Source organism: Pteropus vampyrus, unplaced genomic scaffold (genome assembly GCF_000151845.1).
Source record: "Pteropus vampyrus isolate Shadow unplaced genomic scaffold, Pvam_2.0 Scaffold6, whole genome shotgun sequence".
NCBI lineage: Eukaryota > Metazoa > Chordata > Mammalia > Chiroptera > Pteropodidae > Pteropus > Pteropus vampyrus.
The window spans coordinates 14,527,983-14,542,954 of record NW_011888787.1 but is presented as its reverse complement, the minus strand read 5'-3'; the positions used below and the strand labels follow the sequence as shown (position 1 = coordinate 14,542,954).

Genomic DNA, 14,972 nt, shown 5'->3' with positions numbered 1-14,972 from the left:
CACACTGGTTTCACAGGTTTTGGGTAAACAACTTGATAATAAAACAAAACCTGACTTTGCTGACATCAAATACTGTTTTTGACACCCTTCTCTCCAATCATATATCATACATATAGATTTCTTTGTAATTTTGTTTTTCCCTTTAAGGCCTTTTCCCAAAACATACATTTTCTCAATATTGGTCCTATATCTTTTGTGGTCCTGTTCTAGAACCACAATTCTGTCTATATTCTTACTACATATGTTACTACTCTAACTCCTTTCCCTTCTCTTCTTAAAAGTGAAAATAACAGACTCTAATCTTTGACTTTCAAGGATACCATTTTCTTTTTATCTGGTGGCATCGACCTGTTCCCAAATGAAATGGGAGAGGAGGTAGAGAGAGAAAGATGAATCCCTCATTCGGAAATGACTTTTAGAGCCATTTTAGAGCCTCCTTGTGTGAGGAGAGGCACTTTCTAAAATTTTCACCCATTCACATGGAGAGAAGACGAAGCTAACTAAAGACTTCACATCAGCAGTATTCTTTAAAAGGACCTTTATATGAGCAAAATGAAGATTAACTGATTTTTTTATACAGGTATTTATGTATAAATAATTTAGTGTTCTCTTCTCAGTTTTTTTCTATGTTTTGAAGGATGTTTTAAAATTAACTTGTCTTTGTAATGTACGATAAACTAAAAATTCCTTTTATGTCTGTAAAATGCATATTCTTATTTCTCTGAAATTGCCCTTAAGTTGGAAAATTTCATTCTTAATATTTAATTTTCATTTACTTTAGAGTGATAATAAAACAAGCATTCTGTTCATTCTTTTGGAGGTTATTTCTCAGAGAAAACAACACAGAATACCGGGTTTATCAAATCTTCGTGCAATGAACATAAATGAAAAAAAAGTGTGCGTTTTTTTTTCCCTGGAAGTAAAATTTTGTTACATATTATTAAAGAATAAATATATCTAACTTTATAGGAGAATTCTATCAGAATTTGATTACAGTTCCTAGAAGGTAACATTAGCTTTTGGAGACTATACAATCAAAATGTAGAATACTTAAATGTGTTAGAGTTCCCAAAAGACATTTGTTGCAAATATACACACTAAAGAGACTATGATAAATATAACACTTTTTTATTCATTTTGTTTCGATGTTTTCACAAGAAAGATTTTTTGGATTGTGAGTTCTCCAGACGGTGTCTATTCCCAGGGCAGCACCCATACAATAATAAGCAATAGATTTCCTCTCTCCATCTCCCTGAAATAGAATCACTTCGGAATATCTTCCAAAAACCTGTCCATGATATTTGATATGCAAAAGAACTAACTGTGTCGTTTCTTTTCAAGCTTGTGTACAGCATAGATGGAACATTGTGGAAAGATACTTGTCATAAATTGTTTCTCTTTATAAATGACAACAGCAATAAATAAGTTGATTGTCAGAGACTGGTCCCTAAAACCACGTTGCAGCATGACAGCGTGCCATTCTGAATGAGGAAACAAGCAGGCACATGTGGCAATATATCAGGAAGCCTCTCCCCTTCCCCTGAGGAGAATTCTGTCTTTAAACCAAATTACATCATTTTGAAAATTCATGCAATGACATATAGATCAAGGTTAAATGAACAGAAGTGTGAGGAGAAAATTGATGTGCTCCTTAGAGAAAGGGACAGTTGAGTGATGTCAAAATACTGACAAAAAACCCCTCTATCTATAATCAAGCCAAATGGTGTGAAAACACTCGGTTAACATAAGAGTTTTGAGCATATTAAATAACTAATATTAAAACTCCTGAAATCTCAAGGTCATTTGAGATAATGCCTATTGTGTTGTAAGATAAGACACATTTTCCTAATGGTTCCGTACAAATAAATTCTAATATAATTTAGCATTTATGGACAAGATATGCATCATTACGCATAGAATTAAAAAGAAAGAAACAATTATTCACAGAATTGTTATTGAAGAAGTGAAATGAAATCAGACTCTTTTAGTCATACAACAGTGCATTTTAGGAATGAGTAGTTAATTTTCTTGAAATGATAAATTTGAGATAACTATTATATTATTCTATGTGTGTGGCATATCATGTCACATCTCTATGCAGCATATGGAACTTACTGTGTTTCCCTGCTAACTTAAAGTGATAATGTAGGATGATATTTTTCAAGAAGGATAATTAACTCTATGTTCAATGATTTAAAATAATTCCTTTTGATTATTTCTATACAATTGATCTTAAAAGAGTCTATCGAGTATACCACATGGTTTTCACACATGTATGAATATTGGTAGTTTCATTAAGAGAATTATTTTTCTACAAATTAAGATTCTTTATAATAATACACATACCATATTACGTACAGAATTAAATGTAGCAGATTGAACATTTTAAGCAGAAGGCCATAGGCTTACTGTCATTAGTTTTTTTAAAAAACCTACAGTTTAAAATACTTCATAAGATAAATGTTAAGCTAGTTCTGAGAACTGGGACATTTCCCCTGGAAAATCTGTTTCAGCCCCTAATCATGGTTATAATCTTTAAAATGAAATACTCATTTATGTCTAAGGGACTGTCAACATAACCCTATTTTGCTCAGCTTCACAACTTTATACAAATCAATTCTAACATTTGAAATGTTTTACATAAATAAAACCTATAATTTCTAATCTTGTTTCTCTTATACAGAATAACTAACAGCCCGAATGCCAGGGTACTTAGTCAACGAGAATCCCACAGTGAAGGTAACAAGTGCAAATCCCACAGTGCCAAGCACTGTGCTAGATAGTGAAGATTAAAGGTAAAAAGAAATGGGTCTTCTCTCAGAGAGAGGGTCACAGTCTAGTGAGAGATAATCAAATGAATAATCGAAGTGCACTTTAATCAAGCTATGCTAAAGGGAAGGACAAGGTACAAAGAGGACACAATTTCATTTAGGGTACAGTAAGGGATTTCAAGGAAAACTCCCTGAAGGAAATGATATCCTCATATATTGACTTTCTTCACTGATGTCCTATGTCCTGGAATCCTACAGCAAGTGCACAGCACCTTATTTTAATGAAGTCTTTCACGACCCAGCAATCCCTCTTCTGGGTATCTACCCCCCAAAATTGAAAACATTTATCTATAAAGATATATGCACCCTAATGTTCATTGAAGCATTATTCATGATGGCCAAGATGTGAAAACAACCAAAGTCCTTCAATAGGTGATTGGATAAAGAGGGTGTGGTACATATATTCAATGGCATATTACTCAGCCATAAGAAGAGATGAAATACTGCCATTTTTGACAATATGGATGGATCTTGAGAAATCATGTTAAGAAAAATTAATAAGGCAGAAAAAGTTGAAAACTATACAATTTCACTCATATGTGGGAAATAAAACTGAAAGCAACAAATGAGCAAAACAAATAAATTCATAGACACAGACAGCAGCATAGTGGTTACCAGAGGGAAAAGGGTGGTGGGGGGGTATGAAAGAGTAAAGGGGGTCAAATACATGGTGATGGGAGGAGATTTGTCTTTGGGTAGAGAACTCACAATGCAGTATACAGATGATATATTATTGAATGTGCACCTGAAAACCTATATAATTTTATTAATCAATGTCACCCCAATAAATTTAATTAAAAAATATATGTAGTCCTTCTGATACTATAGTATGGTTCTCTGTTCATTGTAAACACATCTTCTAAATAGCTTATAACCTAGGAAACACTACCCAGTATGAACGGATAACTTCGGAAATTACTTTAGCCACGTCACTGATGCCATTTCCATTGTCCTGCAGGGTTTTCACGGGGACGTTACTGCTCACCTGAATTCTTTTGTAATCTGCATTCTCCCAGGACATAGTTACCAGCCACATGGAGTTATTTCATTTTAAATCTAGATTGATTTAAATTTTAAATAATTAAATACAATGAAATGAAATTAAAAAAAAATTAAGCTCCTCAGTTGCGGCAGCTAAATTTCAAATGCTTGATAGCCACATGTGGTAATGGCTACCATACTGGGTGGTCCATCATCACAGAAACTTTATTTGAATAGCTCTACTTTAGATGGCAACTTTCTACCCTCATACAGGCTATCCATAGGTTTGTCCTTCTGCTCAATCTTAAATTGGTTTATTGAAATAATCCGCTAGTAAAATGCTCCTGATCTTAGCTCTGGTACTTATTTTATTCTCCCCTCAGGCATCTGTTTCCGTAGTTTTAAGGATGAAGTGCCAAGATTCCAAGAATTAGAGCAGAGTCAGTCACCATGTGATTAATCAATTAGAAGTCACTGAGTGGTGTTGGGCAAAGGGCCAAAGTCTGGGTGCTGTCACCACATTAAAACGCCAGGATGCTGTCACATCCTTAACCAGTACACAGGAGCTCAGAAGATCCAACCAATGCTCTTTACAGTGACCTGATCACTAACTTCTCACTGTTCCCTCAAATGCTCAGGAGAAGTTGATCACATCTCTAAAGCCGTTAAGAAAAATACACCTTTACTTTGTTGAATTGATGGTGTGTTAAGAGATTCATTCAAACCCATTGAATCTATCTGAACTCCCTCTTGTCTTTGCAGATTATGGTAGGGGAAGGAATTCTCTACTGTTGCCTGTCCAAAAGAAGAAACGGGGTTGGACTGGAGCCCAATATTAATGCTGGAGGCTGCAACTTCAACTCTTTCCTTAGAAGAGCCGTCAGATTCGTTGGTGGGTATGAGAACCACAAAAAAAGGACTTTTTTTTTCCAAACAGAAACGTTATATTTAATTACAGATATTAAGTCTTTAAAGCTGTAATTTAGATCTGTAATTTCAGGTACATGATGAGCTTTACATTATACAAAAAACTGTTAATACACCCAAATTTGGGCTCTGTATCTGAAATGTGTTATTTACCAGGATAGTCTTGTTTTGAGAACTAGCATGCCATGCATTTCAGTGTATTTTTGTCTTAGCTCTAGTGGAAGCATATATTTATTTTAAAATTGTTTATTTGATCTGTGTTCATTTTCTAAAGTGGAGAATAAATGTCACAGGCCAGTCAGTATGAATGGATAACTCTTCAGAAATTACTTTAGCCACATCAATAATTCCATTTTAATCATTCTGTAATGTTTCATCCAGAAGTTAATGCACATAGAAATGTCTCCAGAAAGTATTGCATCATGGCTATTTTTCCTTGGTTATATACTATAACTTTATCTCATTTTTTATGAGATATATAGAAACCAGCATCTGAATCAAACCAGTATCTAAAACTTCATCTCTTCATTTTTTTCATCTTAATGTTGTTTGAGTCACAGGCCTTTTTTTACTTTTGAGTTAGGAAGTCAAGCCACAGTACATCATACCAGGATGAATGTTTTATATCTATTCCCAATAAGTCAGTAAAAGGTTATTTTACCTGCAACTCTCATCACAAAGGAATGGGTAGCTTTATTCACTATCCAGTAGATAATTAAATATAACTATCTCTTCTTCTAAGGAAAAACCTGGTCTAAATCATGCCTAGACTCTGCTCCACTAAGCAAGGCACAGCAAGATGGTAAGACAAGAATAGACCTTTTAGCAGGACCATGAACTGAGAAAAGGAAATAAAACTTTGGGACATATAGCTAATCTCAGAGAAAATTTCCCCTAATGTAACAAATGCTCTGGAAAATGGGCATGTAATCTCTCTGAAAAGACTTATAACTGTGAAGATGGTCCATCTAACTCTAGAGAACAGTGTCCCAGAATCGGCAATGCCCGTCTTCATGAGTCTGGAGATTCTCACTCTCCAAAGGTAAAAATGGATGGGTTTCTCCACTTACCCATATTTCCCTCCAAGACCTTGCTTGCTGCTTGGAATTGGCATGTAGAAATAAAGGTCCTGTGTCATGAATCTCAGGTGAGTGGGTGGAAAAGGAGTTGGGTGAGTGGCTGTTAGGTGGTAATCAGCAGAAAAGGGAAATGCAAAACAAGGTAACATGCAGGCCAGTGATCTTGCTCTGGAGGGGATCACTGACAGACAACTCAGGTGCCTCTCACCATCATGAATCAGAATCCAGGCTGTCAAGTCAGAGAGAACTGGAGGTGTCAAGACAATGTTGAGGGAGCAGGCAAGTGTTCAGATCCTGTGTATGTGAGCAGAGCTAGACTCCTAAGGATAAGGCCAGGCAAGGGACTTGAAGCAGGAACAGAGCTCGAGTGCACAGGGTGGATCTGAGTTTGTGAGTTTATGGTTTAAGACTGGCCCCAGGAAACAAAAGACAGAATTTGGACCAGGGTATGTAAGAACAGCATCAAACATGCAGGAAGGCTCCCACAGCCCTGTACCCAGGATACGATCATTGTTTCCAGGACAGGGTCCACCTGCCTTCTTCTCTGTTTAAATTAGCATTCCTGGTATAACTACAGCTTGTAAGGAGTCAGAACTGATTCTGCAGGGTTTGGCGACTGTGGCTGAAGTTAGGGACTACCAGGGAGAGAGAGCCCTGGCAGCTCAAACATGCTAAGAAATTTTAAATTATTTTAACTTTTGTTTCATTCCCATATTTAATCCTTCTTGAATCATACAGTTGGTCACCTTAACATGCTTCCAGTGTTTGACAAGTGACCTATGGTTAATAATATTAGCAATTGGCCTTATTTAACCAAAGTGACAAAGTTACTTTGAATTACTACTTTGGTGATGACATTTTTTGGTCTTAAGTATCTGTTTAGAAGTTTAGGAATTTGCATACTATCATCTTGAAATAAACTCAGAGAAAATGATCACAACAGATTTGAAGGTTGTCATGTTTTGCATAATAAACAAAGTTGATGATGACCCAAACATCAGAATTAAGCATTAACTTGGTAACTGTTTCTTTCTTTTTGCTTATAGGTGTTCATGTATTTGGACTATGCTCTACAGCTCTCATTACAGATATCATACAGCTGTCCACGGGATATCAGGCACCATACTTTTTGACTGTGTGCAAGCCAAACTATACCTCTCTGAACGTGTCTTGCAAAGAAAATTCCTACATTGTAGAAGATATTTGCTCAGGATCTGACCTTACAGTTATCAACAGTGGCAGGTTAGAAACTGAAAATTAAGAACATTCCATATCAGCATTTTTATTGTTCATTAACAGCTTGTGGTATCACCTTGGGCAGACATCTTTTGCTCATAATGATTTTGGTTTTTATTTTTCTTTGGTTTGTATCTCTTTAGTGAGTATACCGTAAAAACCCATTAGTGGCTCATTCAAAAACTTTATCTCTTTCCATATTTCAGCCTCACATTCTTGCCTCTAATGTTTATATTATAAAACTCCATTGATGTTCTATGATCTACCCTATACTCAATATGGTTTTAGGTTATCACAATTGGTTTATTTTCAGATATTTATAGTTATTCAGGGCTTACCATCAATATATGTCCTGTACTGACTTAAGTGGAAGACTAAATATTTATGATATTCATATCTCCATGTTCATTTTATTTTTAAAAAATCATGTGAATTTTCCTTTTGGTAGAGTTTTAAAACTCTAAAGGGGATAATATCTGAGGTTGCTTATGTCTTCTTTGAGTAAATCCAGAAGATCTGTATAGCTCCTAACCTTGAATTTCAAAAAATAGGGGACAGAAAGCTCAAGAAACTACATATGTATTAATTTTTTCAATCAATAAACTAAAAAATAAACTTGTATGGCAAGAGATAATATTTTAGAAGTTCAAAAGAAATCAATTGCAGAAAGATTAGGGACAATAAGTGATTGTTATAAGAATTGTATTTGTTGAGTTCCCGAAGATCAATTTAAGAGTGAAAAGTAAGTTAACAAGTAGACTTGAAGAAGAATCAGAGCCTGATATTATGTAATTATACACATTCAAGTTCTCATGGTACATTCAAGTAATTTTGAACCTACATTTAAGACCTATGTCCTCTATTCTTTCTCGGTGCTTTTATATTATCTTGTCTGTGTTGAATGGTAATCTTTTTTATTGGGTACCAAATAATTAGGAGGACATTATTATAACTGAATTTTATTGTTTCCATTTTTTATCTATTAAAAGAAATCTTTATTCTTCTTCTGTCTGTCCTTTTCAGTATCTCTTCCACTCTCCTGTATTCCACCTCTACCTCCTTCTTTCTTAAATTATTTGACTAAATAAGATGCTCTGTGATTCTTGAGATGATAATTATTTAAAAGTGGAATATACAGAGAAATATTTTGTTAAAATTAGACTTTTCCTATGTTATATAGAGTGTAAAAAAACTCATTTAGACCCATTACTGTGAGAAAGTAATGTTGTCCTTTAAAATTTAACATAAATGAAACCATATATTTAGGAGCATACAAAATTTTTTAAAGCTTTAAAATCATAGGTTTTATGAGCTTTTACTTAAACTGACATAATTCTAATACCAAAGAACAATTATGTTTCCCAATCCATTTCACCTTTAACTATCATTCCTATGGTATAACGAATTGATTCCTTACAAAGCTAGCACTTTCTATTGGAAGGTGCATCACTACTATTCTTTAATATTAATGGTCGTTAGCAGTGTTTATTTTATCACTCAGATCTTTCTCCAGAATATAGATTATTGCTCTCTTACCTTGTGGCTTTGAAGTTGAACGTTTTAACCACCCAATGTTCTTGAGATGATCATTATCAGCGCATCTGAAATAGAAAGCATAATTTGACTGTCTTCCTTTGGCAGAAAATCATTCCCTTCGCAACATGCAACTCTTGCTGCTTTTGCAGCTGTGTACGTTTCGGTAAGTAACTGAGTCTTTTTCGTCAGTCTGTGTCCTAGAGAAAATCAGAGGAATGAGTGTTGTCTCCTACTAATTCCATTATATAGCCATGTAATAACAGAACAGAAGAAACTTTAGCACAGCGGTCCTTCAGTACAATGGCATTGAAAGCAGAAGCTGGATGCTACTATAAACAATATTATGGTAAAATAATTTGTCTATACAGTCATGTTATTTATTTAGCCTATTATCCCTTTAATGTAAGAGTATCCTTCATGTATTGTGAACTACATGGATGTTATAAATTCTAAAACTGAAAGAACTGTGTTAAGTATACACATGTGCACACATTTTACTTTCAGTATTTATGTAAGAGTAAGTTCTAAGTCAGTGTAGATTTGATAAATGTTATACAATGAATTGTCATCATATATGATTAATACAATAGTCCATTAGGTCTTATGTGAGAAAAATGGGCTGAAATTATGTGACCAGTAACATGGAGACTTAACAGTTATCTGGCTAATTCTACTGCTTCAATTTTTTTTCAAACTGTCATGTAATTAAATGAAAGATCTGTTGTTTGATGAATTTTGTCATATATTTCCTTTTTTTTCAGAAAAAGAACATAGCCATAGCAGGGGGAATGGAACAGTAAATTTCAAGTGTATCAGTTAGACTTTGGAGTTTAACTTTTAATTTGATTATAACTTAACAGGAAAATGATTTTTTCTAACATATTTAACCTATTCCTTTCATTTTAAAGATGTACTTCAATTCCACATTAACGGATTCTTCTAAGCTTCTGAAACCTCTTTTGGTCTTCACATTCATCATCTGTGGAATCATTTGTGGACTGACACGGATAACTCAGTATAAGAACCACCCAGTTGACGTTTATTGTGGTTTTTTAATAGGAGGAGGAATTGCTCTGTACTTGGTAAATAATTTGTTATTAATATTGGACAAACCACAGTTCAAAATGGAAAGCATGCATAGAATATTCTGCACTATAATAATTTACTTACAATATACTTTATATTCATGAGAAAAATCTCTGGCTGTACCTCCATTTTAATCCCAAACACATATCCCACTTTCGGTAAAATAACTTATTAAACTCTCACCATGGACCAGAAACTATGATTCTAGAAGGATTATTTCATTTTATCCTTACACCCCTCCACCCCTTCCCCCAAAAAGTCGTGGACTATTATTACTAGTATTATTTTTACAGATGAGGAAAGTGAATATTAATGAATGTAATGTTAGTGAAAGTGAAGGCTTACTGGAAGATTATATAACTTGCCCCAAAACACAAATGTAGCACCTAGATATAACTGATCCAACTAATATTGAATTTTTAAATAATACTCTAATTTTAAGCCTGATCTTTCTTTTAGGGAAGTATCCTCAGCATAAGGAAACTGAGATTGCCCATTTTATTTATTTATTTGTTTGTTTGTTTGTTTGTTTGTTTGTTTGTTTGTTTGTTTTACATTTACTCAATATTCGATCTGTGCCAGGTGCTATACTAAGCATCAGAACAGTGAGAAATAAGATATATCTTCAAGGAGTTTACAGCATAAAGACTAATAAAAACATAAATGGTTACAATACATTAAATAATATAATAAAGTATGAGCAAAGTGCTTTAGGAATAGCAAACTGCCTAAGGAAGTTAGGAAAGTCTTCATAGAAGTGATGTGGTTTCTAAAACATGAGTAATTGTTTCTTAAGGTAAAAAAAAAAAAAGGTAGAAGGACATACAAGCAGAAGAAACCTCACATGCAAAAAAAAAAAAAAATGGACATGTGAAAGAGCAAGTGTGAGAGGAGGGTGTGGGAACAGAAGGGACAAGGGACAATGGCCAGGTTTCTAAGTTGGAAGACTGGGCAAATGGTGGCTCCATTAGACGACCAGGTAAATGGTAGAGGAAGCAGGCTGGTGGAGGGAAAGGGGGTTATGAGCTCAATTTAAGGATTAATAGGCAGTTGAAGAGTTAAGTCTGGAGCTCAAAAGAGCCATCAGTAGTGGGGAAACAGATTGGGAAATCGTGGACATTATTGGCGGAAGTGCCATTATAGTTATGAGAGTATATACAATTGCCAGGTCATAAGAGTAAAAAGCAGCCGGGGAATACCAGCATGCAAGCAGCATGCAGAGCAAGAGGCAATAACGAAGGAAACTGAGAAGAGCTGACAGAGAAATAAAAACTGTCTATAGCAGCAGTTCTCAATAGTGTGATCTTGGTGCACTTGTGAAAGGTGTTACAAGAAAATGTTTAAAAAATAGTAAAAGGATTAAAGTAAGGAATGATTTATTTTTATTTTTACAAACTAGCATGGTCGGGATTGTCACTTCAAATCTCATTGTTATTCACATGCTTTCTTCTATAGAGGAAAAAGTGATCAAATTAAAATTAGTGTTTCAGGAATTGTGCATAAGTCTGAGAGTGCTGACTGATAATGTGTGTTACAGGATAAATAAAGTAGACTGAGAACTGTCCATTTCTTCTTGCATTGCCTTTGTGCGTGATTTCATGGTATTCTGGAATTAGCATGGGCTACATAGCCCAAAGGGTTTAGGCTTGAATCTTGTCTCCTGCTGCTTGGGCTAAGTTACATAGCCTCTGAAAAGCCTGTTTCTTCACCTATAAATGAGGATAATAACTATCTACCTCATACTATAAAGAGGATTAAGCAACTATACTTATCAAGCACCGTGCTAGGCAATGAATATTGAACAATACAGTCAGAAGTTACTTGCCATCTAGTGGAGTATTTTCCTAAACTTACAATTTAAGCACAGTTATTAATGGAATATTAAGTAGGGACTGCTCATCCTAGGAACTCTGGCAGTGAGAGCATAGGTAAGTATTAATAGAAAAAGATCTGAACTAAGAATTAAAGTAGTTGGAGAGGCAGAGCTTGACTTTCTTTCATTCTTGTTTGCACTCTGCCCTGAAATTGGAAATGTATTAGTTCTAAACCAATGCCCTTGGAAATTGTTAAGCACTCTGTAAAATGTTGGGTCCATGAAATTCTTTTGGTTTGATTTGAAAAGTAGACAGTGACTACCATCTGTTGAAGTTAGCATGCAAATAGGTATCGGCTGCTTGCTCTTATCTCTAAACTAAGCATCTCAAAAATGGAAAATCCAGCAGGGATTAGATCCTCTATGTGTAAAAAGGGTAAAAATTCTGAATCTGAATGTTGGCCTTTTCAAAATTTTTATCCCCTAAATCTAAACCAAATAAAAAATGATAGTCTGAGTACAAAGACAAGATTAAATAAAATTTGGCTCAAAATTTAATGTTATAGTATTAAATTGATCAAATATTACTTCCCAACTTAAGACCAAGTTTAAATCAGGAAAAGCACAGGTGCCCCAATCTAGCGACAGTTCCTACCCTCTCTTCCAAGAACGCTCTGTACAATGCTGAACGCACAGGGCTGTACTCGATGTGAGTTGTAGCGATATGCATTTCTGACCTCATTGTCAAACCAGATAACGTTTTATGAATGATTCATTGTTCTATATTTTCCACACTTCTGCTTTCCATTATAAGGTATGATTGAAAATGGAAGGTAAAATAAATCATTTAAGCCATCTGAAGTGTCACTCAATGAGATTCCTAAATCCAGAAAAATGAATTGCTTTGAAAAGCAGAAGAAAGTTCATATATGTCTCATTGTCTGACTTTTCAAAACATACAGAGGATTAAATTTGCAAAAACATCCAGTGGGATGGAGAAAAAAGAGAAAATCCAACTACTAATAAAAAATAACGGGCTCCATTTTTCTGAAGTTAGTTCAATAATGCATGATATAACTTACAAACTATTTCCCCGGCAATTGTAGCTTTTGTTTTTTGTTATTTCGTGTTAGTCAGTGGTGTATAGAGAGCACATAATTTATTTATGTGGGTCAGTGGGTCCTCTGAGACAAACTCTTAGTAACCATGTCTTCCGCTGAATGATATTTATTATTTCTCTTCAACACTAGGGTCTGTATGCTGTGGGGAATTTTCTGCCTAGTGAAGAGAGTATGTTTCAGCACAGAGAAGCCCTCAGGTCTCTGGCAGACCTCAATCAGGACCCCAGCCGAGTTTTATCTGCTAAAAATGGTAGCAGCAGTGATGGAATTGCTCACACAGAAGGCATCCTTAACCGAAACCACAGAGATGCTAGCTCATTGACAAACCTCAAAAGGGCAAATGCTGATGTAGAAATCATCACCCCACGGAGCCCCATGGGAAAGGAGAACATGGTGACCTTCAGCAACACCCTGCCCAGAGCAAACACTCCATCTGTAGAAGACCCTGTCAGAAGAAACACAACCATTCATGCCTCTATGGATTCCGCCCGATCAAAGCAGCTCCTCACACAGTGGAAGAGTAAGAATGAGAGTCGGAAATTGTCCCTGCAAGTTATAGAGACCGAGCCTGGACAGTCACCACCCAGATCCATAGAAATGAGGTCTAGCTCAGAGCCATCAAGGGTGGGGGTGAATGGAGATCACCATGGTCCTGGCAATCAATACCTCAAGATACAGCCTGGCACTGTCCCTGGGTGTAACAACAGCATGCCTGGGGGACCAAGAGTGTCCATTCAGTCTCGCCCTGGGTCCTCACAGTTAGTGCACATCCCGGAAGAGACGCAGGAAAACATAAGCACATCCCCCAAAAGCAGCTCTGCTCGGGCCAAATGGTTGAAAGCTGCAGAGAAGACTGTGGCCTGTAACAGAAGCAACAGCCAACCCCGAATCATGCAGGTTATAGCCATGTCCAAGCAGCAGGGCGTCCTCCAGAGCAGCCCCAAGAACACTGAAGGCAGTACAGTCTCCTGCACTGGCTCCATCCGATACAAAACCTTGACAGACCATGAACCCAGTGGGATCGTAAGGGTGGAGGCTCACCCAGAGAACAACAGGCCCATCATACAGATCCCATCCACTGAAGGTGAAGGCAGTGGCTCCTGGAAATGGAAAGCCCCTGAAAAAGGCAGCCTCCGCCAAACTTATGAGCTCAATGATCTCAACAGGGACTCAGAAAGCTGTGAGTCACTGAAAGACAGTTTTGGTTCTGGAGATCGAAAGAGAAGCAACATCGATAACAATGAGCATCACCACCATGGAATCACCACCATCCGCGTCACCCCAGTAGAGGGCAGCGAAATTGGTTCAGAGACGGTGTCCATTTCTTCTTCCCGTGACTCCACTCTTCGCAGAAAGGGCAACATCATCTTAATCCCTGAAAGAAGCAACAGCCCTGAAAACACTAGAAATATCTTCTACAAGGGAACCTCCCCTACGCGGGCTTATAAGGATTGAGTGATGGCCATTCAATCAACTGGGTGACCCACCCCCAAAGACCACGGGTTCATTCTACCCATGCTCTGTTCAGGATTGGGAAAACTTACCAAACTAGACTACCCGCCATCAGCCCGGGACTCAGTGACTCTTGAAGCTTGTAGATTTCACATTACGGGGAGGGAAAAGCACAATGCAAGAACCTAACTAATGTGATAACATGAAGACTCTTCTTAAAACGTATCTTCAAACTCAAAAGGTTCACAGGGGGCAGTATCAAAAGAAAGCAGTTTCCTTCAATGTATACTATTTTACTTCCTGAATGTGCCAATGTTAGGGATTTTTCTTTATAACTAGCTGTGGGAATCCAGAACACATGTTTTCCCTACAGCAGAGGCCATGCAGTATTATATATTCATTTTGCAGAATCTGCACCCAAAGCTCGTTATGGGTGGTGCTGATTATTATAGTACATAAACCATGTAAACTCTCAAAGTCTATTTAGCTGTGAAATAGTGGTGTGCAATTCCTTGTCAAAGAAATGCTACTGTATTAAGAAGATGCTGGCTGCTTTGTGTTAGAATAGGACACCCCACAGCTTCTCTGCAGTGGCTCTGTCACAGTCAAAAATGAAAAGGTTTTGTGCATCTTTTTTTTTTAATTATGCTTTCAACAACAAAAATTGTGTTGGAATATTTTCAGTAAAAGAGAATAGCTAATACTTTTCTGCATATATATATATATATAATTTTTATTTTTATTTTTTTTTTTTTTGCTGCTTTCTTTTTATTTAAGTATAGGTACTGCTAATAAGGAATCTGGATTTTAGTGAGTAAATTTGCATAATTTAAAAATATATATTGTTTTAGGAGTATTGAAATTGTTGTGATTATATTTTATATTTGATGGCTTGTCCTTTATTTATTGA

The 14,972-nt window shown here is 36.1% G+C and overlaps 1 protein-coding gene across 1 annotated transcript in view; it reads left to right on the top strand.

Annotated features, from left to right (window-relative positions):
* Window positions 1-14,661, top strand: part of PLPPR4 (phospholipid phosphatase related 4) — a 40,511-nt gene extending 25,850 nt beyond the window's left edge. The window contains exons 3-7 of the mRNA XM_011368503.2: window positions 4,575-4,704; window positions 6,865-7,060; window positions 8,696-8,753; window positions 9,499-9,672; window positions 12,740-14,661. Coding sequence (XP_011366805.1) covers window positions 4,575-4,704; window positions 6,865-7,060; window positions 8,696-8,753; window positions 9,499-9,672; window positions 12,740-14,065 — 1,884 coding nt within the window. The 3' untranslated portion in view covers window positions 14,066-14,661. The remainder of the gene's footprint in view (window positions 1-4,574; window positions 4,705-6,864; window positions 7,061-8,695; window positions 8,754-9,498; window positions 9,673-12,739) is intronic.
* The last annotated feature ends 311 nt before the right edge of the window (window positions 14,662-14,972 follow it).